Here is a 21,380-nt window from a genome sequence, read left to right on the forward strand (position 1 = left end):
ACTGCGCATTAAAAAGGATATGTTAAAGAAACTGATTCAACCCACTTTTATATAACGTATACTTATCCCTGACATTACTTTTATGATTTATGGATTTACATTTGAGAACATTTTAGATTAGAGCTAAATATCCGCTGCTGTAGCACAGAGCAGACGGCCTTAATGTATTCTGCATGACTTGTGTAATGCATACTTTAAACTGTTGTGAAATAGGACACCATGGTTACATAATGATAAATACTTTCATTTAGTGTTTCCAGTAAGGATTGCTGTCTGTTTTCCTGTCCTTGTAAAACAGGAAGTTTGGGGTTTTCCATCAGGTGTTTTCTTCTTGGTTGAGCTGAGTTGATGTCTAGAATGTTTTTTGTATCATTATTTGGTAATATCATGCATTTAGAGAGGAAGTTAACAACGCCTGGGTACAAATAGGCGACATGTTTGCCATATCAGCTTATAAAAGGTGCTGACAGTGCATTCAGAAAGGATTTTCTATATCTCTGAAAGTAGAGTGATAAACACCTATTTTACTCAAAATTCGAGTTTTTCATTTTAGACATGAATTACACATTTATATACAGTGTAATTCAAATATTTCACTACTTCTGTAAGACTTTGGTAACCAAATCTAAAACACCAACAAATTGGATGACATGAGTACATTTGTGTTTTCACAAGAGTTTTGAAGATTTTCCGAAAATCGGATGTCAAATGTTGAGCTTTAGAGCTACTTATCTCATCACACGGTGCTCTAAGGTGAGTAATTTGCATTTATAGCAAGACCAGAGATTGTCCTGAACATTTTGAGATGTCACACATGGGGTGCCATGTTATAAGAAGTACATTTAAAAGGTGATTTAAGGAAACGTCTAAAAATCGAGAAAATACCCTTAGACTCCAGAGGGTTAGAGGCCTTTCTTTCTTCTTGTAGGTTGTTATTTGTTTGTGTGCATGTAAATGGTCTGCAAAGGCTTATTTCCCAAAGTTACCTCCAGAAGAAGTTTCTCTCCCACACACTCTTCCCCCCCATTGAGGTCAAAAAGTGAACTCAGTTTTCGTCAGACCGAGCTTCCTTCTAGCCGACACTTCTTGGCATATTGCACCCATAGGTATCTTTTTGGAAGTTTCTTCAGTCTTCACACTCTGGAGCTCATCCATTATGATCATCAGGTTCTGTTTGACCAGGTGGCCTGCTCCAGGAAGGATGATTTACAAACGTCCTCCAATGAAGAATTAGGGAGGCTTAAGTGCTCTTGAGAACCTTCAATGAAGCAGATTTAATTGTGTATAGCTCTCCATCTGTTCCTCGACACCATCCTTTCTCTGAGCTCTGCAGGTGTTTGCCTTTCTGAATTGGATCTAATCAGTTGAATTTAGCACAGGTGGCTCCAACGACGTGTAAAAACATCTCAAGGGTAATTGGAGACAGCTGAGCTTAATTGTAATCGTAAAAGAAGGATCTGAATACTCCACTGTTGTGACATTTGAGTTGTTTCCCTTTGCACAAGGTTGCAACCTAAAAAACATGTTACATAATGTGAGATAATAAAAAGCTCCTAATGGTTACTAACTAATATGAGATTGTTTTGTGATAAACTGTTTCTGACTTCAAGAATGCAATTTAAAGGGGTCCTATTATGCTAATTTAACAGGTTTCATATTTGTATATTGTGCCTCTACTGTGACATGTCTCCATGCTCTAATGTTCACAAAGCTCTTTATTGTTCTCATACTGCCTGTGCTGCAGCACCTCTTTTCACCCTCTGTCTGAAACCAGAGCCCAGTCTGCTCTGATTGGTTAGCTGGCTGGCTCTGTTGTGATTGGTCAACCGCTTAGAGATGTCCCGCCCCTTAACGTACAATGTGTTGAAACCGTTGAAACCTGGTTGAAACGCTAGCCAATACAGTGTTGCACAGTGATGTCGCTATGTTATGGAAGTAAACAAAGGCGTCCAATGGAGGCGTTTCAGGCAGGGGGGGAGAGAAACTCCCTCTGGAGGGAACACAGGGATTTTAGCCTTTGCCGACCATTTACTTGCACAGAAACCTATATAACTCACTAGAGGAGAGGGAGAACCTCATCTGCTGATATAGATCATGTGATACCAAACCTCCAGAACCAACAGTTTCCAAATGGACCTTGTGGTGAAATATCTTTGTCAGCATTACTAGAAAACGTACATTGCATTTGATCTGCTCTTCAGTGAGGTCTGCTGCAGTGTCTCATGAGCGGATCAGTAGGCCCTACTGACTGCTTTAGACTTACATATTTCTGAGAAATGTGCGCAGTGAGTGGAGCTAATGTGGTAACCACTCATCTGCCTCACTCGAGGTGAGTTTATATAAAGGCAGAGTAAGATTAAGGCCAGCAGGGGACTATCTGCCGCTCTGATTTTAGTCCGGGGGATTACTGACTCAGCTCGAATGCCTCACTTCAGATTTTAAACGCACCGTCATGCTGATGGGGATACAGCAGATACAGAAGGATTCATTCATTCTACAGAGAGGCCTAGAGACACATTTCAGAGGTGCCATTTCATTTGAGCATCCCGAGTGTTCAATTATTCACACTAACAGGGCATTTCCTAGACAGTCTGGATGTGTTGAGCCTAATTTGTGTCTTTTCAGGTGTTGTTTCGACCCCAAAATGATACCTGCCTCTGTCAATAATCGGAAAATATTTTGAGAATAAACACATCAGATTTGTATGTAAGTCTATTGCTAAATGGAGTATTCACTTACAAGGCATTACCTCCGTGTTTTGTGCATGTAATAGTCATATAACCAGGAAATAAAATGTAGGCACAATACTGCATGAAAATAAAATAATACAAATATTTAAAGTGTAACAGAAATGTATAGTATATTTTTTAGAAAGATAGCGCTTAACAAATAACAAAGCACAATAGTAAACAAAGATTTTTCGATGGCGCAATGTTTGGCCCGGTGTGTTTGTATTGTGCAAGAACATTCAGTGAAGAGGAAGAAGTTAAGGTGATGTTCAAATGTTTGAGGAAACATGTTTGTTAAGGTAATTGCTATTAAGTGAAGGTAAACAACTTTTGTTTGTTTACAAAAAAAACTCAATAGGGCACCTTCCATATATTGTTTTTTAATATTGTGCATCCTTGCTTGTTAAAGAAATGTATTTGCCCCGGGACATTTTTTCAATTTAGCTTTGTGTTCCTTGTGTTGTGTTTTACGCCTCAGGCCTCAGCATGTGAAAGCCCACACACAGGGACAGGATGTATTTTCTCCTTCAGGAGCAGAAAATAAAGGTTTAAAAGCAGGTTGTTGCCGTGTTAGAGACGCCGATATAGAACAGCTGACTCCACCCTAGAAATAGATCTAAATTCAAATGACTTTGTTGCAGCGCTTGGCGAGAAGCCAGCGGAGAGTCGAGCTAGCTGGAGATTAGCGCCTGACTCAGCTTCTGTTCATAACAACAAATGATCACAGGAGAATCAAAAAACAAACCAAAAGCAATCATTAAGATAACCATTTTTATTGTTTTTCCCCCCAAGACAAAGAAATCCAGAGTATACAAGAGTGGATTGTCATTAAATGGTCACTGAGGACACAAAACAAATCCCTAATCTATCACAGTAAAATATACATACATAAAAATATACCTCTGAGAAAATTCATTTATTGACATTTCCTAACAGCTTATAGTCAGGGGCTCAATCAGTAGCGATGAAGACTCGTATGAACTGAAGACATGCAGAAGAATAACCCCCATCCTAACACCAATATGGAAGAGACTACTCTGAGGCATGGGGAATGTACGTTAATATTGCTTTACATACCATAGGCTTACATCAGCTGACTATTGAACCAGCTTTTTACAGACGGGGTGGATTCTTTGGCGTTTTTTATTTGTACTCTTATTGCATATATGGTATTCACCTGCTTCTGTTGTACCTCTACAATGAGCTCCTTTCCTCACATTATAGCGCGGGTCTGAATCAGCATGGGATGAAATATGGAAAATAGACACATTCCTCAATAAGACTCTGAAGTATAAAATATGAACATTGCACTTGTTTCAATCGAGCGTCCGACTGGTTTGACTCTACTCTCTGAAGGAAGCCCCCGTGTGTCTTCATGGATCCTAAATTGATATTTCTACATAAAATAACATGTTTTGTGTGTTGTACAGAACATAAAGAACTTGTATGTAATTCCTGCTTTCACTACATCGATAAGAAATTAAGTCGCAGCTTGAAAAACCTTTCTTAACGTGATTTTTTCCCATCCAGATTCATACAGCCGATGCTTAACTCTGAATGTGACGTAATGAAAACACACGAGGCAACAAGCTGGGGCTGCACAGGATTAAAACATTATGTGTACATTTAAATGCAAAGTGGAGCTTCTCTTTAAACCGGACCCTCTTACACCAACAATTATTAAGATGACAGTCTTTGAAGAAAAACATAATAACTCGAAGCAGTGGTTTCTGTGTGTGACGTGTGAAGGAGAAACCACAGTGAGGCCGCTCTGGAGGAAGAGGAGGAAGGTGGTTGACCTCCACGAGCTGACAGCCAGCCTGGTGTGACATCTCAACTAACAGGCTGCTTTTTACACCTTTAGAATAACAGGGTTTCTCCACGTTTGTGGCTACAGAGCTTGAAAAGTGCTGGAATGATGATGAGTCAGGAGGAAGAGTAGAATAATGCTTACATGGGCTATAATGTCAAATGCATCAAATCAGGCTATCACCCATCTTTTTTATAAAGTGAAACAACATTTTATTGAACATACCATACACATCATTCCCTCTTTGTATCCCTACCAAACACAGCTTGCATGATATAGCGCACACAAAGTCTCTTTTCTCATCAAAACGGAAGCCGTCAGGAGAGATATGCTGAATTTTAATGTAAAACACCGCCTTCTCCTGAATACCAAACTGTTTTCTTGATGGCAGCGCGAAAATATATAACGTGGCCAAGAGAGGAGCCACACGGCGGGAAAAATAAAGAAATAGCCCAAATCCCAAAATAGTTCAATCTGTCGCTCCCTGTGAATCCAATCAGCAGATCTCCTCTGGGAGGGAGGAGGAGGGGGAGGATGAGGAGGAGGAGGGGGAGGAGTCTGCGTCACATAGAAAATCCCAATCCCCCTTAAATCACAAGTCTATACAAAAAAAAAAAAAGGTAACACCCTCGTCCAAGTGATTCTTTGGGAGGTTTGTGTCAGATTGAAAGGAGAAAAGAGGCAGAAGGTGTGTTTCTGGGGGGGGGGGGGGGGGGGGGGGGGTGGGGGGGGTACAGGGTGGGAGAGGGAGTTGTCACGGCGACAGTCACTCCTCGTCTGAGCTGCTGTTGTCCAGAGAGTAAACCATGAAGGCGAGATCGGGCCGGGCCGGTACCATGGGGTGTCCCGGCTTCACCATCTCAAAGCCCATGAAGTTGAACGTCCTGAAGATGGTCGCTGAGGGAGAGGAGGGGGGGGGGACAGGAAGAGAGGCAGACGTTTAGCTGCAGATACCTGGATGATGACACTCTTCTCAACAATACTGAAGAATCTAATCTCAACATCGTAGCCTGCACCTGAGGATAGAAAACCTCAGAGCTGCAATTAACTCATGCCTTTAGACTCTTTTGAAATATGACACTAAGAACATGTATTCTGTATGACACCTAAACATATTCTCATCGCACATATTTATACCTTCTATAGGTACACTGCAGGTTAACTAGTTATGGGTATTTAAGACAGGAATGTCCGGTTGTCTTGTTTGTCCAAATATTGTCCCGTGTGTATGTCCTTATGCAAGACAATGCTTTTGCTTCTATGGATTGTCTTTGCCATCTTTAACCATGTCTGAGGACATATTGTCCGGCAGTGTTTCAGTCAGTCGGGGCTTGGACTGTGAGCCGTAGGGTCGCCGGTTCAAGTCCCCGACCAGACCTAAATATGGAGTGTGGACTGCTACTTGGAGAGGTCCCAGTTCACCTCCTGCCCTGCTGTGGTGCCCTTGAGCAAGGCACCGGACACCCCCCTTCCCCCCCCCACTCCCATTGCCCCCCGGGCACTGTACAATAGCTGCCCACTGCTCCTAGTACTACACTCCTGGTACTAGGATTGTAATGTTATGCTAAAATATCTGTTTCCTTTCATCGTGTCTTAAGCTGCTGTGATGCAAGAAACATTTCAGACTTGGTCTAACAATAAATTATTATTTTTATCGTATCACATCATAAAATTACAAATGTGATGAACAGCTTGTCCACCCCATCATAGGTGCACAGATGAAATAAACAAGATATAACATGTTGAGTGATGAGGCTTTCAAAAGATGTGGATTTGTATTTTTTTCTGCTTCAGAATTGTCCGTTTTTTCTGCACTTCCTAAAAGCTGCCTAGTCAACAGCAACGTTTTGCCTCGTAACTGGAAATCCATTTAGTAAAAATCTATATTAATGATGTTTTTTAAACTCAATTAAAAAAGGGTTTTGAAAAGCAATCCCTGCCTCTAAAGAAAAAACAGTTTATAAAAAGAGGAAAAGCTCTTACATCGATCCTCTCTCTTTTTATGGAACCACAGGAACACGTAGTTAACTTTCAGCTTCTCCTCCACAAACTCAAGCAGAGCAGTTAGCCTGAGGAAGACACAGAGAGAACGAGATTATTCTCTTCATTTGATGAAATCAACCGTTATCTTTATGACCTCTTTATGATTTAACAATTTTGTCATTGTGACATTCATACCAAACACGCATATTGAATTGAAGGGAGAGCGGGACAGAGAGAGAGAGAACCAGTTTGTAAACAAGGAGAGAGGTGAATACACACAGTGTTTGGTTTTCCCCTCTTTACATAAGTGCTGCAACTTTACATAAGTGCTGCAGTGGCAGCTGCAGAGCTGTGTGCCCGCAGCGGGAAGGTTACTCTGCTCTGGCATCGATTACTCTGCTCTGGCATCGATTACTCTGCTCTGGCATCGATTACAGCAGCACAAAGCCAGGCCATGGAAACCAAACGTATTAGCATTCATTTCATCTGAGACGCACCGATGGTCTCAAAACACGATCCTGGCGTACGATGTTAAAACCGTACGGTGTGCAGACATTGCTCTGGACATGAGAGGGCTATTTATATTTAAACACACTTCGGACTATAGCACCCCTTGTTGTTAAATACCAACCAACTATGTGCAATATGTGCTATATATATATATATGCCGTTAATAACTGTGCAGTATATACACCTGGATGCTAAATCCTCAGAACTGTTACAGGATGTGTATTTTGTAAATTGTGTAACTTTTTGTATCTTTAATACTTGTGTATGCATGCTTAGGTAACTTTAAGCTCTTTTCTGCTGTAACAACGTAAATGTCCCCTCTGTGGGACTAATAAAGGTTTTCTGATTCGGATATCTTACACTTAATGATATCATTTAATTCCTTTAGAGCAGGGGTGTCAAACTCAAGGCCCGGGGGCCAAATCCGGCCCGCGACTTCATTTTATGTGGCCCCACAAGAGCTTGCAAAGAATATAATATGTTTATTATACGGTTACATGCTACTTTACAGAAGCACGTTGCCCATAAACGACATGTCCCACAATGCATCTCAAATTTGACTTTTTTTGTCCAAATATGCCTTTTTTCTTAGAATTAGCCTTTTTCTCTTATATAGATTTTTTTTTCAAAATGTCACTTCTCTTTTTCAAAATGTCACAATCAATGTTTTTCCAGAATGTGGCTTTTCTTTTAAAATCATATTGTGACATTCTTACTGAAGAGACTTGCAATTATTTGCTCTAGACTTCTGCTTTCAGACGTAGTTAATTATGAAGTTATATTAATTAATGATATAGTCTTAAAGTTACAACCGGCCCTTTGAGTGCAACCATAATGCTGATGTGGCCCGTGATGAAATTGAGTTTGACACCCCTGCTTTAGAGGGAAAACAATATTCTAAAATCTCCCCTGAGGGCTGGAACGCTTTTTGAGAATTTGACAACTTTAATAACATGTTTCAAACGTAAAGAGGGGGAAGTGATCATTAAAAAAAAAAAAAAAGGTACCTCCTCAGATATCAATAATTGCAGTCCTCTAGCATTTAATATCATAAAAACCCATCAGGGGGAGTTATAAGTTAGGGGTCTTAAGGAATCCTCACCCCTCTTTGCTGCCGTCCACCAGCGCCCCGGCAGGGACCTCCAGGAAGAGGCTGTCTCTCGATAGAAACGTATCCCAGGAGGCCGAGCGGCGCTCATTCAGCTGGTACTGGAAGCGTAGAAAAGAGGGGGTCCCACTCGCTGCAGTGGCCTGTGTTACTGTCAACTTCTCATCCTGGATCAATAGAGATACAACACAGAAGAAAGACACATTTCATTAATACATTCGACTTTATTTTTTGGCTTTAATGCAAATACCCTTTTGTTTTAACTTAAAATAGAGCCACTTAAGTTTGAGCTGCAGTCACATAACAGGCTTAACTAAATGTAATTCATTTTCAGCATTTTCTTAACTCTCAACTCAAAAGACAGACTTGTTTTCGCCTTCTACATCAGAAAACATAATCATTTATAAATTAATTGTGAATTAAAAACTGCTGCATTTTAGTAGTGATCATTTATCCCCGGTCGGATAACCAAGGGAAATATTTTATGTTTTTCTTTCACTCAATAACAATGATCAATACTTGTCAAAAAGGGTATCAATTATAAATTAGCTGCAATCTGATTGGACAAACAGAGCAGGCTAATCTGAGCTGGAGATACTGACTGTCTGCAGTAAATATGTGAATGAGGGATAGAGGAGGCATTGCCACTATTCTGTTGATAAAGATACAATTACCGTATTGACCCGAACATAAGACAACCCAATTTTTTCGAAAAATACCTTTTCTCTGACTGTTTACATTTTGAAGGCTCGCCATTTTCTAACGTTACACTCAGTAACATCATATTTCTTTGCTGCGCGACAGTTGTTTGATGACTCTGCTTCATTGATCACCATTATCTTAAAATTGGCATCGTAACTTCTTTGTTTATTAACTTGCCCTACTTTTGAGCCACTTTGTTCGAGTTGGTCGCTGTTTCTCTCCATCTCTATCTCTCCAGGCACCTGTTGCTGTGTACCGTTACCGTACTTTAAGACGGTGTCTCGCTTGGGGGAACAGTCGTTTGGAGCGATCTGTTGTTGTGACTTATATTCGGGTCAATACGTTATATACGGCAGTGGCGGACTGGCCATCGGGACGAATCCCGATGGGCCGGTACTGAAGTGGGCCGGTCGGACGATGTGGGCCGGTCGGATAAGTCACTAGCACCCCACCCCCCCCGTTGACAATTTACTAGCGGTATTTACTTGCGATACCGAAGTGGGCCGGTCGAGAGTCCCGGGCTGATTTCCCAGTCCGCCCCTGATATACGGTGTATGTTATTGTTTTGTTTGTGTTGTACTCCATACTTGGGAGTGATAGCATGTCTTTGGTGCAGTGTTTTTATTCGACACAGTGACTAACTAACTGCATCACTGGGCCCTTTAAACTTTCAAAATGAAAGTTTGAAAGACAGCTTTCTGCCTTTGAGTGCGTCTCTAAAGAGTCAAACAGGAAGTGGTTGTGTGGGTATCGTGCGAGCAGCCAGCGAGTCTTCATGTGTAACTGATGCGGTTGAAACCACTTCTGGTTTTATGAACTGCCAAAGATACAAGTCTGAAGAGATTTGGTTTGGCGTATGATTTGGTTATTACGGCATGAGACAGGTTGCACGAGTTCTGGGTGACACACACACACACACACACACACACACACACACACACACACACACACACACACACACACACACACACACACACACACACACACACACACACACACACACACACACACACACACACACACACACACACACACACACACACACACACACACACACCACACACACACACACACACACACACACACACACACACACACACACACACACACAACACACACACACACACACACACACACACACACACACACACACACACACACACCACACACACACACACCACACACACACACACACACCACACACACACACACACACACACACACACACACCACACACACACACACACACACACACACACACACACCACACACACACACACACACACACACACACACACACACACACACACACACACACACACACACCAGCTCTCTGTGTAGTTTGTGTGAATTTGAGCACTGTCACCTTGTGGAGCTGCACGCCGACGGAGTGATCCCTCGCAGTCCCTCGCCCACCCGGGATCTTTAATTGTGGGTGAGGGGCATCAGGAGCACCACTGAGGCCCCGGAGACTGAGGGATTGAGCTGGAAAGCCGAGACCCCGATAACCAGGAACTGTGGAGAGAAGAGGAATTGGTCAGGATTTCCTCAAAATATCTTTCAATCTGCACACATAAAATGTTTTCGACTATCTGCAGCATCCCTATCCCCTAATAGCAAAAACACAACACTGGCAAGATGAAGTATTGTTTGTATATGTGTGTAACTAACTTCATCTGAACACACATGTAATAGTCCTTTATGCTGTATAATTGACCGCATGTCATGGAGTGTAATAAGGTATCCGTAGACCTTTCTATGAGACAACTTTATTTACCTAACAGCTCTTCAGCCATGGTACATACATACTTCTAGATGCAGGCTTACATACACCTACTACTCAGTATCACTCCGCGCCACATCAGTAACATCTTGATAGTATATGTGCGCGACAATATATACTACAACACACTTATCTGATGGCATCGTTACAACTATACTAAGAGGCAGAAACAGGCCAGACAAGGTGCTAAACTTTATGGATGGTGTTGTGTTAACCAAACACTCAATCTGTCAAATAATCTGCAACGAAAATAATCGTGAGTGGCAAAGAAGTTATTTTGAAATGAAACTCAAACACAAACTCCACAGGGCGTCTGACGCTGTAATACTCTCCCTCAGATACTGATGATAGGCTCTGAGTGTGTTGCTTCACTCACACTCAGCCCCTCTTCATTAAGCACTTCCCTGTAATTAGCCAACACAAAGCACCTGTGGCAACATGCTCCACCAATGACGTGTCAGGGACAGCCAGAAGGATTTGACATGTTTATACTGCTTTGTTTCCTAAGAATCCAACAATTATCTATTCAAAATTCGAAGGATCCTGGCTTTGACATAATAAATTCCTCTAGTGTGACTTTAGTCCTAGAATCAATATGGCGTCAGACAGAGACCAGACAAGTCTCTAATCAGAAGGAACTCTAACTCTTTGGCCTTAAACATGAGACACGGTGCTCCAAGTAGTCCAGTCAGGTTGGTTTAGTTATATATAGATTTTGGCATTTTACTCCAACCCTGTGACCACAATTCCAAGAAATCATAAAACACGAGGCAAGAACTAGCATGTGATGTGGGCGGACCCCGACAAGTTTCAGTCTATTGACTCCATCACTGGGCTGACTGTTTAAGAGCCTATGAAAGACAGAATTAAAGCCCATGATTTATTGACTGCATTCAAAGAGTTCCTGATGCCTTGTGTGTGTGACCTGTAAGGCATGCATCACAACAAGCACATGACCTGTAAACACCTCTGCAAATAGCTGGAGAGGCTTTTGGGAACACTCTTCTCTGGTGTTTTGAGTTACAGTCGTGCTACTCAAACCAGACATCATGGCTGAAGGCCGACGCGACCTGGACATAAGGGCTGTTGATTCTCACTTAGTTTGTCAAATGTTGGCCTTTCAGATAATAAATAGCTTTCCCAGAATGCCTTAGTTGACCCTGAGAGATTCTCGCACCTAAAGCTAACAATGATGATGTACAATCTTCTGTTTGAAGTTCACGAGCCGCACCGACTTGTTTTTGAGTAAATATACAGATATGATCCGAGACACAGTAAAAACATTAGATGCATGCGACTTTGTTTTTGTGAAAAGGAAAGAGCTGTGCAGCCAGTTTCCCTGCAGAGCGGACAGGTAACCCGGACAACCTGATCTGCATAGCTACGAGCCAACAGGGTGGAGCAATGGAAAACAAAAGGTCATTAAGTCACCCTGCTCACTCTGCAGGAGAAACGGTGCACACCTTTTCCCTGTTTCATCATTTCTTGGTGTTGACTTTGAAAACAACGATGTTGACTTTCAAAGGACCTGAACAGTTCAGTTCAGAAACACCTCGACACATTTTCAAGTTTTGAAAGTTTTATGGAATGATTTACTTGTTTGTTTTTTTGAGGTAATGAGTGGGGATGCAATATTATGTGAGGACATCCGTTTTATTTATCAATTGCTTGTTTTATTTAATTTAATTTATGTATTATGCCTTTTATTTTAATGTAAAGAATAACGTATTTGTATTATTTATTAGTTTTGTTGTTTGGAAAAAATGAAACTTTGTAACATATTGGAAATGCTTAAAGGTCACCTATCATGCTATTTTTAGGCAATAGCATAGGTCTCAGATATATACAAATATATAAAAAACATGTCTATGAAGTGTTTTGCTCAAAATACCAAACAGATCACCCATTCTAGCCATGCCTCATATCCCTCCATTTCACTTCCTGTTTCAAAAGTGCTGATTTGGGGTATAAAGCTTTTTAAAAAAAAATAGCTACCGTCTAAACTAAATACTGCCGTGATGAAACGCCATATCATGGATTATCATGGATTATTTCTGAAACAGTATGGAGCTCAAAAGCTTTCTCTCTTGCCGGTTATACCACAAGGTGAGTTCCTTTTTATTTCCTGCTTCTTCACACACATGCTCTGCAGTACAGGTTAGCTCTGAGTGTTAGCGATGCTAATGTAAACACCGACCATATTACGTCCAAAACAGTCGGGCATTGTTTCTGATAGCAACGTTTCTGATAGGGCCGTGGGTGTTAAGACAGCCTACATTTCAGATATTACGTCATATCGGACGCAAATCTGGATCAGCTCCGTTGTAGCCCCGTTTTTAGAGATTTGGGTACGGAGGAAAAGAGAGAGGGTTTTATTTTCTGACGCTGCGTGAGTTCCCTGACACACCGGGGACACATCTTTATGTATAAAAGACATCAACAAGTGCATTTTGCATGATAGGTCCCCTTTAATGTAAAGTATTTCAAGCCCCACTCACTTATTAAAAATAATAATTATGCAAAAATGGTTGCAAAAAGTGGTTGCTTTATTTGGTAATGAGAATGATTTTTGGTGGCAACAATAATAGAAAACATTCTCAATTGCCAAAACAAATCCTGCTTTGAAAAGTATTAAAACATTTTAAGTTTTACCAGTTAAATATTTCTTAAATATCAAAAGTAAAAGTAGTATTTATGCAGCAGAATGGCTGCTGACAATATCATAATAAAATGACTTGTATTATTAAAGATGCATGAATTTATAAGGAGCATTGTAACCGCTTTAAATCACTTTTAGGTGGTTTAATCTATAGGAATGCATCCGATTTGATTAACTCATCATAGGTTTGAAAGTTTTAAGCACTAACATATAGTTGGACTACACGTAGAAATAAATGGAAATACTTGAAGTACCTTAACATTATAGGTGCAGTACTTGAGTACATTATGTACTTGCATAACTTAAATTCCTCTACTGACTTATTTTAAACACACGAGAAAAACCTTGAATCTGAAATAGATGCATGCAATGTAAGGAGCATGAATCATTTAAACATCTACCAGAATTGAGTGTAGAAACGATTCTGGTAGTCTGGAGTTTCCTTATTTATTCCACAGAAACAAAAGTGATCAGTGTTTTGCAATGGCAGGTAGGACAGATGGAGGGAGAGATTAGCACGCTCGCCAAGATGTCAAGACCAGCTTCTCTCTTTCCATCTTCCCTTCCAGATCAGACAGAAGAGCCCGTCCTTGATGGAAATGCCAGCTTGTTTTGAAAGACGACACTTTGGTCTTCTGACATTTCAGACACTTTAAGCAGCTCTCCTCCCCCAACCCCCCCGATGCCCCTCTAGCCCACCAAAAGGTCACAAGGTTACCCTAAAAACAGAATTTAGGTTACATTTAAGAAGGTCAACTCTATGGGTGAAAAGGCGTGCAGCACTCTTTGAAGGCCCAGCAAACACACACACACACACACAATCCTGGCCTGTATTCATATGCTGGTGAGGATTTAATCATCTGTGTGTCGAAGAGAGACTCAAAGATGCCAAGTGCGTCATTGTCCAGTTCTGCCAGGCCTCGAGGGGTGAGGACATGCAACAGGAACATATTTTTTAGGATTAATGCTTCCACTGCCTGCTCCCTGAACAGAGTTGTTTTGAGAGCTGGTTTCAGGTGAATTGTTTCGGGGCCCAGTTCAGCCGCTAGCCAAGAAACACACAACTCAACTAAAACAGGAAGTGCTCTGGCAGGTTCTCCAAGAATCCTGAGACACACCAAACCAACTTCTTACAGTATAATGACCAGCTAAGTGATGGAAAAAGACCCAACTTAAACTCAGATGTCAACACAAACAAGGCTGTTAACCCCAGAAATGGTTAAGGCGGATACATAAACATTAACAACGCATTGCTGGTGAAAGAAAGTAAACAGGAGAGTCCTCAGACCGCTTCCTATCCCTGGAAGTTTGGCAGAGCAGCGCGTCGGAAATACGTAGAGACAGAAACAGGACGGAACAAATGCTCCGACTGTGGATGGACGTATCCCTGTCAAAACATCAGGCACTGACACAAACTGTGGCTGTGCAAGGCTGGTTTAGACTCACATAAAACAACAAACACAACAAGACCAGTCTAAATAACCAGACCAGTGAAGAGCAACATATTCAAATAAGCAAAGTGTAGAAGCCAAAGGACAACAGTGAGAATGGCTGACTGGAAAGTGCAAAATACAATGTCAATCACCGAGTAGTTAACATGTGAGAAGGAAGGGTTACCACTTTGGGAGACTAGAATTAGGGCTGGGCAACATATCAATATTATATCGATGTTGTGGTCAGACTAGATGTTGTCTTAATTTTATCGATATCACCAAGTCTAAAGTAGAAAAATATTCTTTATGTAGTAATCAATAATAAAACGAATCCACATCAACCGAAACCTACCAAACAGGCAGCCCTTATATGGAGCACATGGCAGTTAAAAAACATCCCTCACACAGACATTTGGCACACCGTGACCCGATACACAGGAGGAGTTTTTGTTTGTGGTTTCTGATTCCAGCGCAGGCTTTGTCAGTACAGGCACAGTTTGGTAAGCATGTGGCAACACAAAATAACAGCTTGATACCAAACTGAGGGAATAAGCAAACCAGCCTGTAAATCACAATCTTATCACCGCAGCATTTCGGTCTGCTTGTTTGTTGCCTGTTTTCGAAAACTTTTTCTTGACAGGGAAAAACATGAAGCCGTCAACCCACCAGCAGAAAGGGTGTGTCTGGCATGTGTGTGTGGGCAATGATGTGCCACATTAAATGTTAGTAGGGTTAAACAGCCATGAAATGATCATGGCAGGATAACAGTCTGACAAAATATCAGAGTAGGGGGGATGTAAAAAGATAAAGTTGACCATAGAAAAAATAAATGTTCCCAACTTTCTCACCTTATTAATATCTAACAAAATGATTAGAGCTGAAATAATCAGTCCATTAAGACAACCTGTTTTGACTATCAAAAATAGCTGATTGATAGGGTAAATAATCATTACTTGCAGCTCTAAAAATGTTTGTTTTGTGCATGTGAAGAGCCTCTTAAAGTTATTTTGCCATTGTGCAGACATTTCCTCCCGTGAATGTGGTCACTTCAAGCCCATCTGCACTTTGTTCACACCGGCGCTTTTCCAGCTCCGGCTCGGAGCTGGAGCTGGAAAAGCGCCGGTTTTTCCTGTTCACACCGCAGCGGCGCCGCGTCATAGCTCCGGAATGCGGTTCACTTCCAGCTCCAAAAAATTGTCGGTCTAGAGGCAAGAGCTTCGGAGCTATGACGCGGCGTCGCTTACGTCTCTCTTACGTCAAGGCGTGCAGGAAACTAAACCCACCTCCCCTGAACATGGGTCGACTGAAGAGTCTCGTCATGCCTGCCTACAAGCAGTAGCGCTGAGCAAAGTGACTAGAAGGCAACCACACACTTATAAAAAACCCACACTTTATAAAGTCAGGCAACAATAACCAGGCTTCGTGTGATTCTGTTTATTTGTACCTTACTATGACCTGTTATTGATCATTGTGGAGAGCAGGCAGACGTTTTGTTTGTTATTATAGCAGCTATCGGATGGAATCAATACATGGGCTGCACAGGTTGTCATGTCCGACTATCACAAGTAGAATCATAATGAAAAATACGCCGGTAAAAGCCTGTAGAAAACGGCTTAGCAAGTAGTCAGTTTAGCTTTGGTTGCTATGCTAACATCACCCATGTTATACCAGAGAAACTTTCATAACAGCGTTGTGATGCCAAACAGCGTCAATTCAGACTGACACACATTCACTTAAGGGGAACTGGGGATATGTATCAGCTGCTTGTGTGACAGTCAGACAGTGAATACTTTAGAGCCGTGTGAGCTAACCCGGAGCTAACGGGAGAATAAACTCCCGTGGAAGAGCAGCCAGCACTGTAGCGGTCGGTAAATGCCGCTAAAATACATTAATAAACAATGAACCACGGCACTCTGGAGAAAAGTATAAGGTTGGAGAAGTCGTTATTTAATTTAATCTGGCTTCGTATGATTAAAAGCAACACGATCATCGACCCGACGCAGTCCCCCCCCCCCCCGTTGTTGTTGTTGTGAGCTCCGTTGGGGAGAAAATCAGCGATGTAAACGGTGACGTCATGACACAGCAGCGGCAGCTGGGCGGTGTGAACAGAGCGGGAGCTGAAAAGGGGAAACCGGAGCTGAACCAGAAAAGTTCTAGCTAGGAGCTAGAAAGGGAAAAGGTGTGAAAGCCGCATGACAGGTACTGTACATGCAGGCTAAGGTCTGTATCACAGCCTGGCCTGCATCACAGCCCTGTCTGCAGTTTCCAAATAAACGCTGAGGTTACAATCTCAAGATCACAACTGAAACCGGATGGAACCGTTTCGTTTTTCAATTCGGAAAAAAAGCTTGCAGCAACCAATGAAACTGCCAGTCTCCACACACACACACACACACACACACACAACACAACACACACACAACAACACACACACACACCACACCACACACAACACACACACACACACACACACACACACACACACACACACACACACACACACATACACACACACACACACACACACACACACACAACACACACACACACACACACACACACACACACAACACACCTACACACACACACACACACACACACACCACACACACACACACACACACACCCACACACACACACACAGCCATCACACAGCATCGACACACACACACACACCACCACACACCACTACACCACCCACACGACACACACACACACCACACATTCCACACCCACGAACACCCACACACCACACCCCCAGCACACACACCCACACTCCCCACACACCCACACACTACCACAGACAGAGAGAGACAGAGAGAGACAGAGAGACAGAGAGACAGAGAGACAGAGAGACAGAGAGACAGAGAGAGATATGTAGGCCAGTTGATGCCTTTAGCTGACATGGCCATAACAGAGGGAGAGCTAATATAGTCACAGAGAGGCATCGAAGGACCTCTCTCTCTCTCTCTGCATGGCAGATGATAAAACTCAAAGAGGACAAACACAAGGCCTCTGTTTTTGTAAACAGAAAGAAAACACACTACAATCGAGCCATGCATTTGTATATACAATATATGTCAAACAAAAATGTAACTGACGGTATTACACTGAGAAGTCTGTTTTCTTTTCAACTAACAGTCCAAAACTACTACTTTTACAGATAAAGTAAAGAACGAACTATTGGATGAATAAAGTCAACAACTGAATCATAAATTAAAGTGTCTGTTGGTTGCAGTCTTTTGTCAACGGCTTGCAGGTTCCCCTATAATACTTTGGATTTAACTAGCTGTGGTGGAGAATTAGATTTGAAATAGGTTTCCTGTCTGGGGTTTAAAGTATTCTAGAAAACTTTAATAGCCCTGTAGCCTCCGACGTCCAATTCAGAAATGAGTAATGATATATTTCACTTCCACTTTGCACAGTCATATGTTAAGATCCTTCCTTTGTTTAACATGATTAGAACAAACATTGCCAAATAGCTCTAGTGCATCTTCCTGAATTATTGAGAGGCTCATGTTCATGTCTGTTTACTGCACATTATCTGCAGTGGTGAAATGAAACCAAGTCCATGTACTGAAGTACTGAACACAATTTTGAGGGTACTTTTATTTAGTATTTCTACGGGGAAATGAGTCCCACCTTTACCAGCTGCAACTTTAAATTGACTACAAAACTTTTTTCCATTTAACAGAGTCATTCTTTCACTGCAGTATTGCTTGTTATACTTTTACCAGTGGTGTAAGTACACAAGTACTGTACTTAACTAAGTACTATTTTGAGAGACTTGTTACTTTGTGCTTCTACCCCACTTCAATTCAGAGGGGGAAATTGTACTTAGTTACTTAGAAGATTTTGATTATGAAAGTGAAATATAATCAACACTTAAATAAGACTAGTTACACATGGAGTACATTAACAAGCTACCTTACAGTAAACAAAGTCATTAAAACTAGCTCTACCTTTGCCATCTCTGATAAACACATTAATGCATCAATATTTATTATAATCCAAACATATCATATATATTATTCTGAAATGGGTAATCTGCATAATAAGTACTTTTACTTTTGGTACTTTAAGTCTATTTTGATGCCAAAACTTTTAAACTTGTACTTGAGTAACCTTATGAATACACTTAAGTACAAGTTGTACTTGTAACAGAGTATTCCAACCCTCTGGTACTTCTACTTTTACTAAAGTACAAGATCTGAGTACTTCTCCCACCTCTGAGTTACATTACAGCACTGTTTATGTGCATTTATTTCCTGCTTTTGACGAGTTAGCTAAAACTAACTAAAAAAGTTAAACTTGTTTTTTATAAACAAGTACTACTTTAGGGAAGTCTGTGAACTCCATAACAAGTTAAACAAACTACTAAGTTTGACTAAATTGCACAATTGACACAACCAACGTCTCCTGGATGTTTCTAGAAGAATATCAGCATCCTCCTACCTTTCCTCTGTGTTCAGCATGATAGCTTCGAGGAAACACGGGTCTTTCGGTCCTTTTTGACAACTAAAAATATTACTGTTCGATAAAAACTCGACAGAATAGTTCACCATTCGTAAATGAAGTAAAGCCTTGTAGAAAGTGGATGTTTCTAGCGCTGTTATGAAGGTCAAGTTAACACACCGCTCTGCTGCAGCAGCAAGTCTGCGGTCCTCCGGCACGGAGGGGGTATTTATAGCCACAGCAAGGCATCATGGGTAATCCCAGAAAGTAAACAAACTGACAAAAACGGTTATGAAAATCATGTTTAATTTTATGGATACCGTATAATAATAATAATAATAATAATAATAATAATAATAATAATAATAATAATAATAATAATAATAATAATAATAATAATGATAATAATAATGATAATAATAATAATACAATTTGTTTCCAAGTGAATCATAGACAGTATTTAAAATGTTTATAAAGACAGAAAAATACAAGTACACAGTCAAAAGACTACATAAAATACATTGGAAAATAAATTATACAAACAAGGCAAAAAAATACCCTGAGGTATTATGTTAACAAACAAGACTAGTTTACAAGTCTGTCAAAATGTGTCTTTTTTAAATTAATTTTCACAACACAAATTGAAATTGAAGTCACATCTACAAACAAACTTACAGAAATACACAACTCACGTTAAATGGAGTATATTTAATCAATTACTCCACTTAAATGTATATGTGGTACTTGCATTTATTGAGTATATGCAATTTCTGCCCATGTATACTTCTTTTTAACTGCACTCCCCTGCTTTATTAAGTGTAGTTACTATGTAGTTAAAATGCTTAATATAATCAGCCATTAGTAAAATAAACAATGAGGATTTTGGGATTGACCTTCAAAAATATTTGAATAGTGATCTAAGCTATTTCTCTTAAAATCAGTGATCTGCAGGATCTTCAGGAGAGAAACTTTTGCAATAAAATAAACACAGAAAGAGAAAGGAAACACAGGCGAAATATAATCTGGAAGTATTGTTGAGTCTGAAGAAATCTCTGGAGTCTGGATTTCTGGAGCTCAAAAGGCCACCTGCACTGACCTCTGACCCCTCTGAAGAAAAACCCGGGTAGGGATAAAGGTGATAGGTAAGGAGAGAGAGAACAAGCTTCCTGGAAATGACCACGGTATGCCTTGCTTCGATTAAAACTGTCCTACTCTCCTTCACAGTGGTCATCCTTTGGCCCAGACTCTCAGCCAGAACCTGAACACAGACCCAGTTATGTAAGCTGGAATGGAAAAGGGCCCCTGTGCCAAACAGATTATCAGATTAGTAACAAGATAGCAGCGCAGCTACTTGATCCGGGCACATCACAGCTCTGATGTTGGCGGGACATCTTGCCTGGGTGAGCAGGGGACGTGGGGTCATTGCCAAGCGACAGTCACCCTGAAGCAGCTCCCTCTTCATGAGGTAACAGTGAGTGAAACCTGACGAGGAAGTCTGTGTTAGTAAATGAGAGCAGTATTGCCAAGAGTGACGTAAAGTAGGTTTAGTAAAATAACCAGCTACATTTCAGCCTCACGTGATAACCCATCTTAAGAAGTTTCTTCCTTAAACACACCAACGAGGAGACATTGACTAAGAACAGATTCAAAGGACACAAGAGCACACTTACCGACATTTGAGTGTTGAAAATGTTTTGGCCAAAATAAAAAAATGTGATTCTGCAGTTGGAAAATAAAGGACTCGGATTATAATACAGATTGGCAATCAAGACTTTTCTTTGCCAGACAGCGGTGCTATTTGTTAGGCCAAGCAGTATGACAACAGACACAGAACAACACACATGATTTTATTTGATTGTTTACTCAGATCTGAAAAATGTTTCTTCTTTCTCCCCCTCCACTAAGTAAAACTTATTTTCTATAAAAATAAAGCTAAGTGACCGAGATTGAGCAGTTCATATGTATATCATTTTATATACATCAATCATATTATTTATTTAGGATTTTCCAGTTTTTGATACTCCTAAAAAATCCAAATAAATCTAAATGCTTAAAGTACAAATAGTTTTATCTTCAGATTAACTAAATCACACAAAATCGACCTTATATCCTCTAAGACTGATGGGTGTCTGTACCAAATGTAATCCATTCTGATATTTCAGTGTGGATCGAAGTTATTGACTGACTGACCGTCGACGACATCCACAC

The 21,380-nt window shown here is 40.9% G+C and overlaps 1 protein-coding gene across 1 annotated transcript; it reads right to left on the reverse strand.

The window, feature by feature from the left end:
• Window positions 1-3,486: 3,486 nt before the first annotated feature.
• Window positions 3,487-19,378, reverse strand: oaz2a (ornithine decarboxylase antizyme 2a). Its single transcript, XM_034149213.1, is given in 6 exon segments — window positions 3,487-5,436; window positions 6,523-6,608; window positions 8,135-8,307; window positions 10,209-10,289; window positions 10,291-10,357; window positions 19,173-19,378. Coding segments are annotated over 6 exon segments (648 nt in total). The 5' UTR covers window positions 19,283-19,378; the 3' UTR covers window positions 3,487-5,305.
• Between the last annotated feature and the right edge of the window lie 2,002 nt (window positions 19,379-21,380).

The sequence above is a fragment of the Trematomus bernacchii genome, unplaced genomic scaffold, assembly GCF_902827165.1.
Source record: "Trematomus bernacchii unplaced genomic scaffold, fTreBer1.1, whole genome shotgun sequence".
Lineage (NCBI taxonomy): Eukaryota > Metazoa > Chordata > Actinopteri > Perciformes > Nototheniidae > Trematomus > Trematomus bernacchii.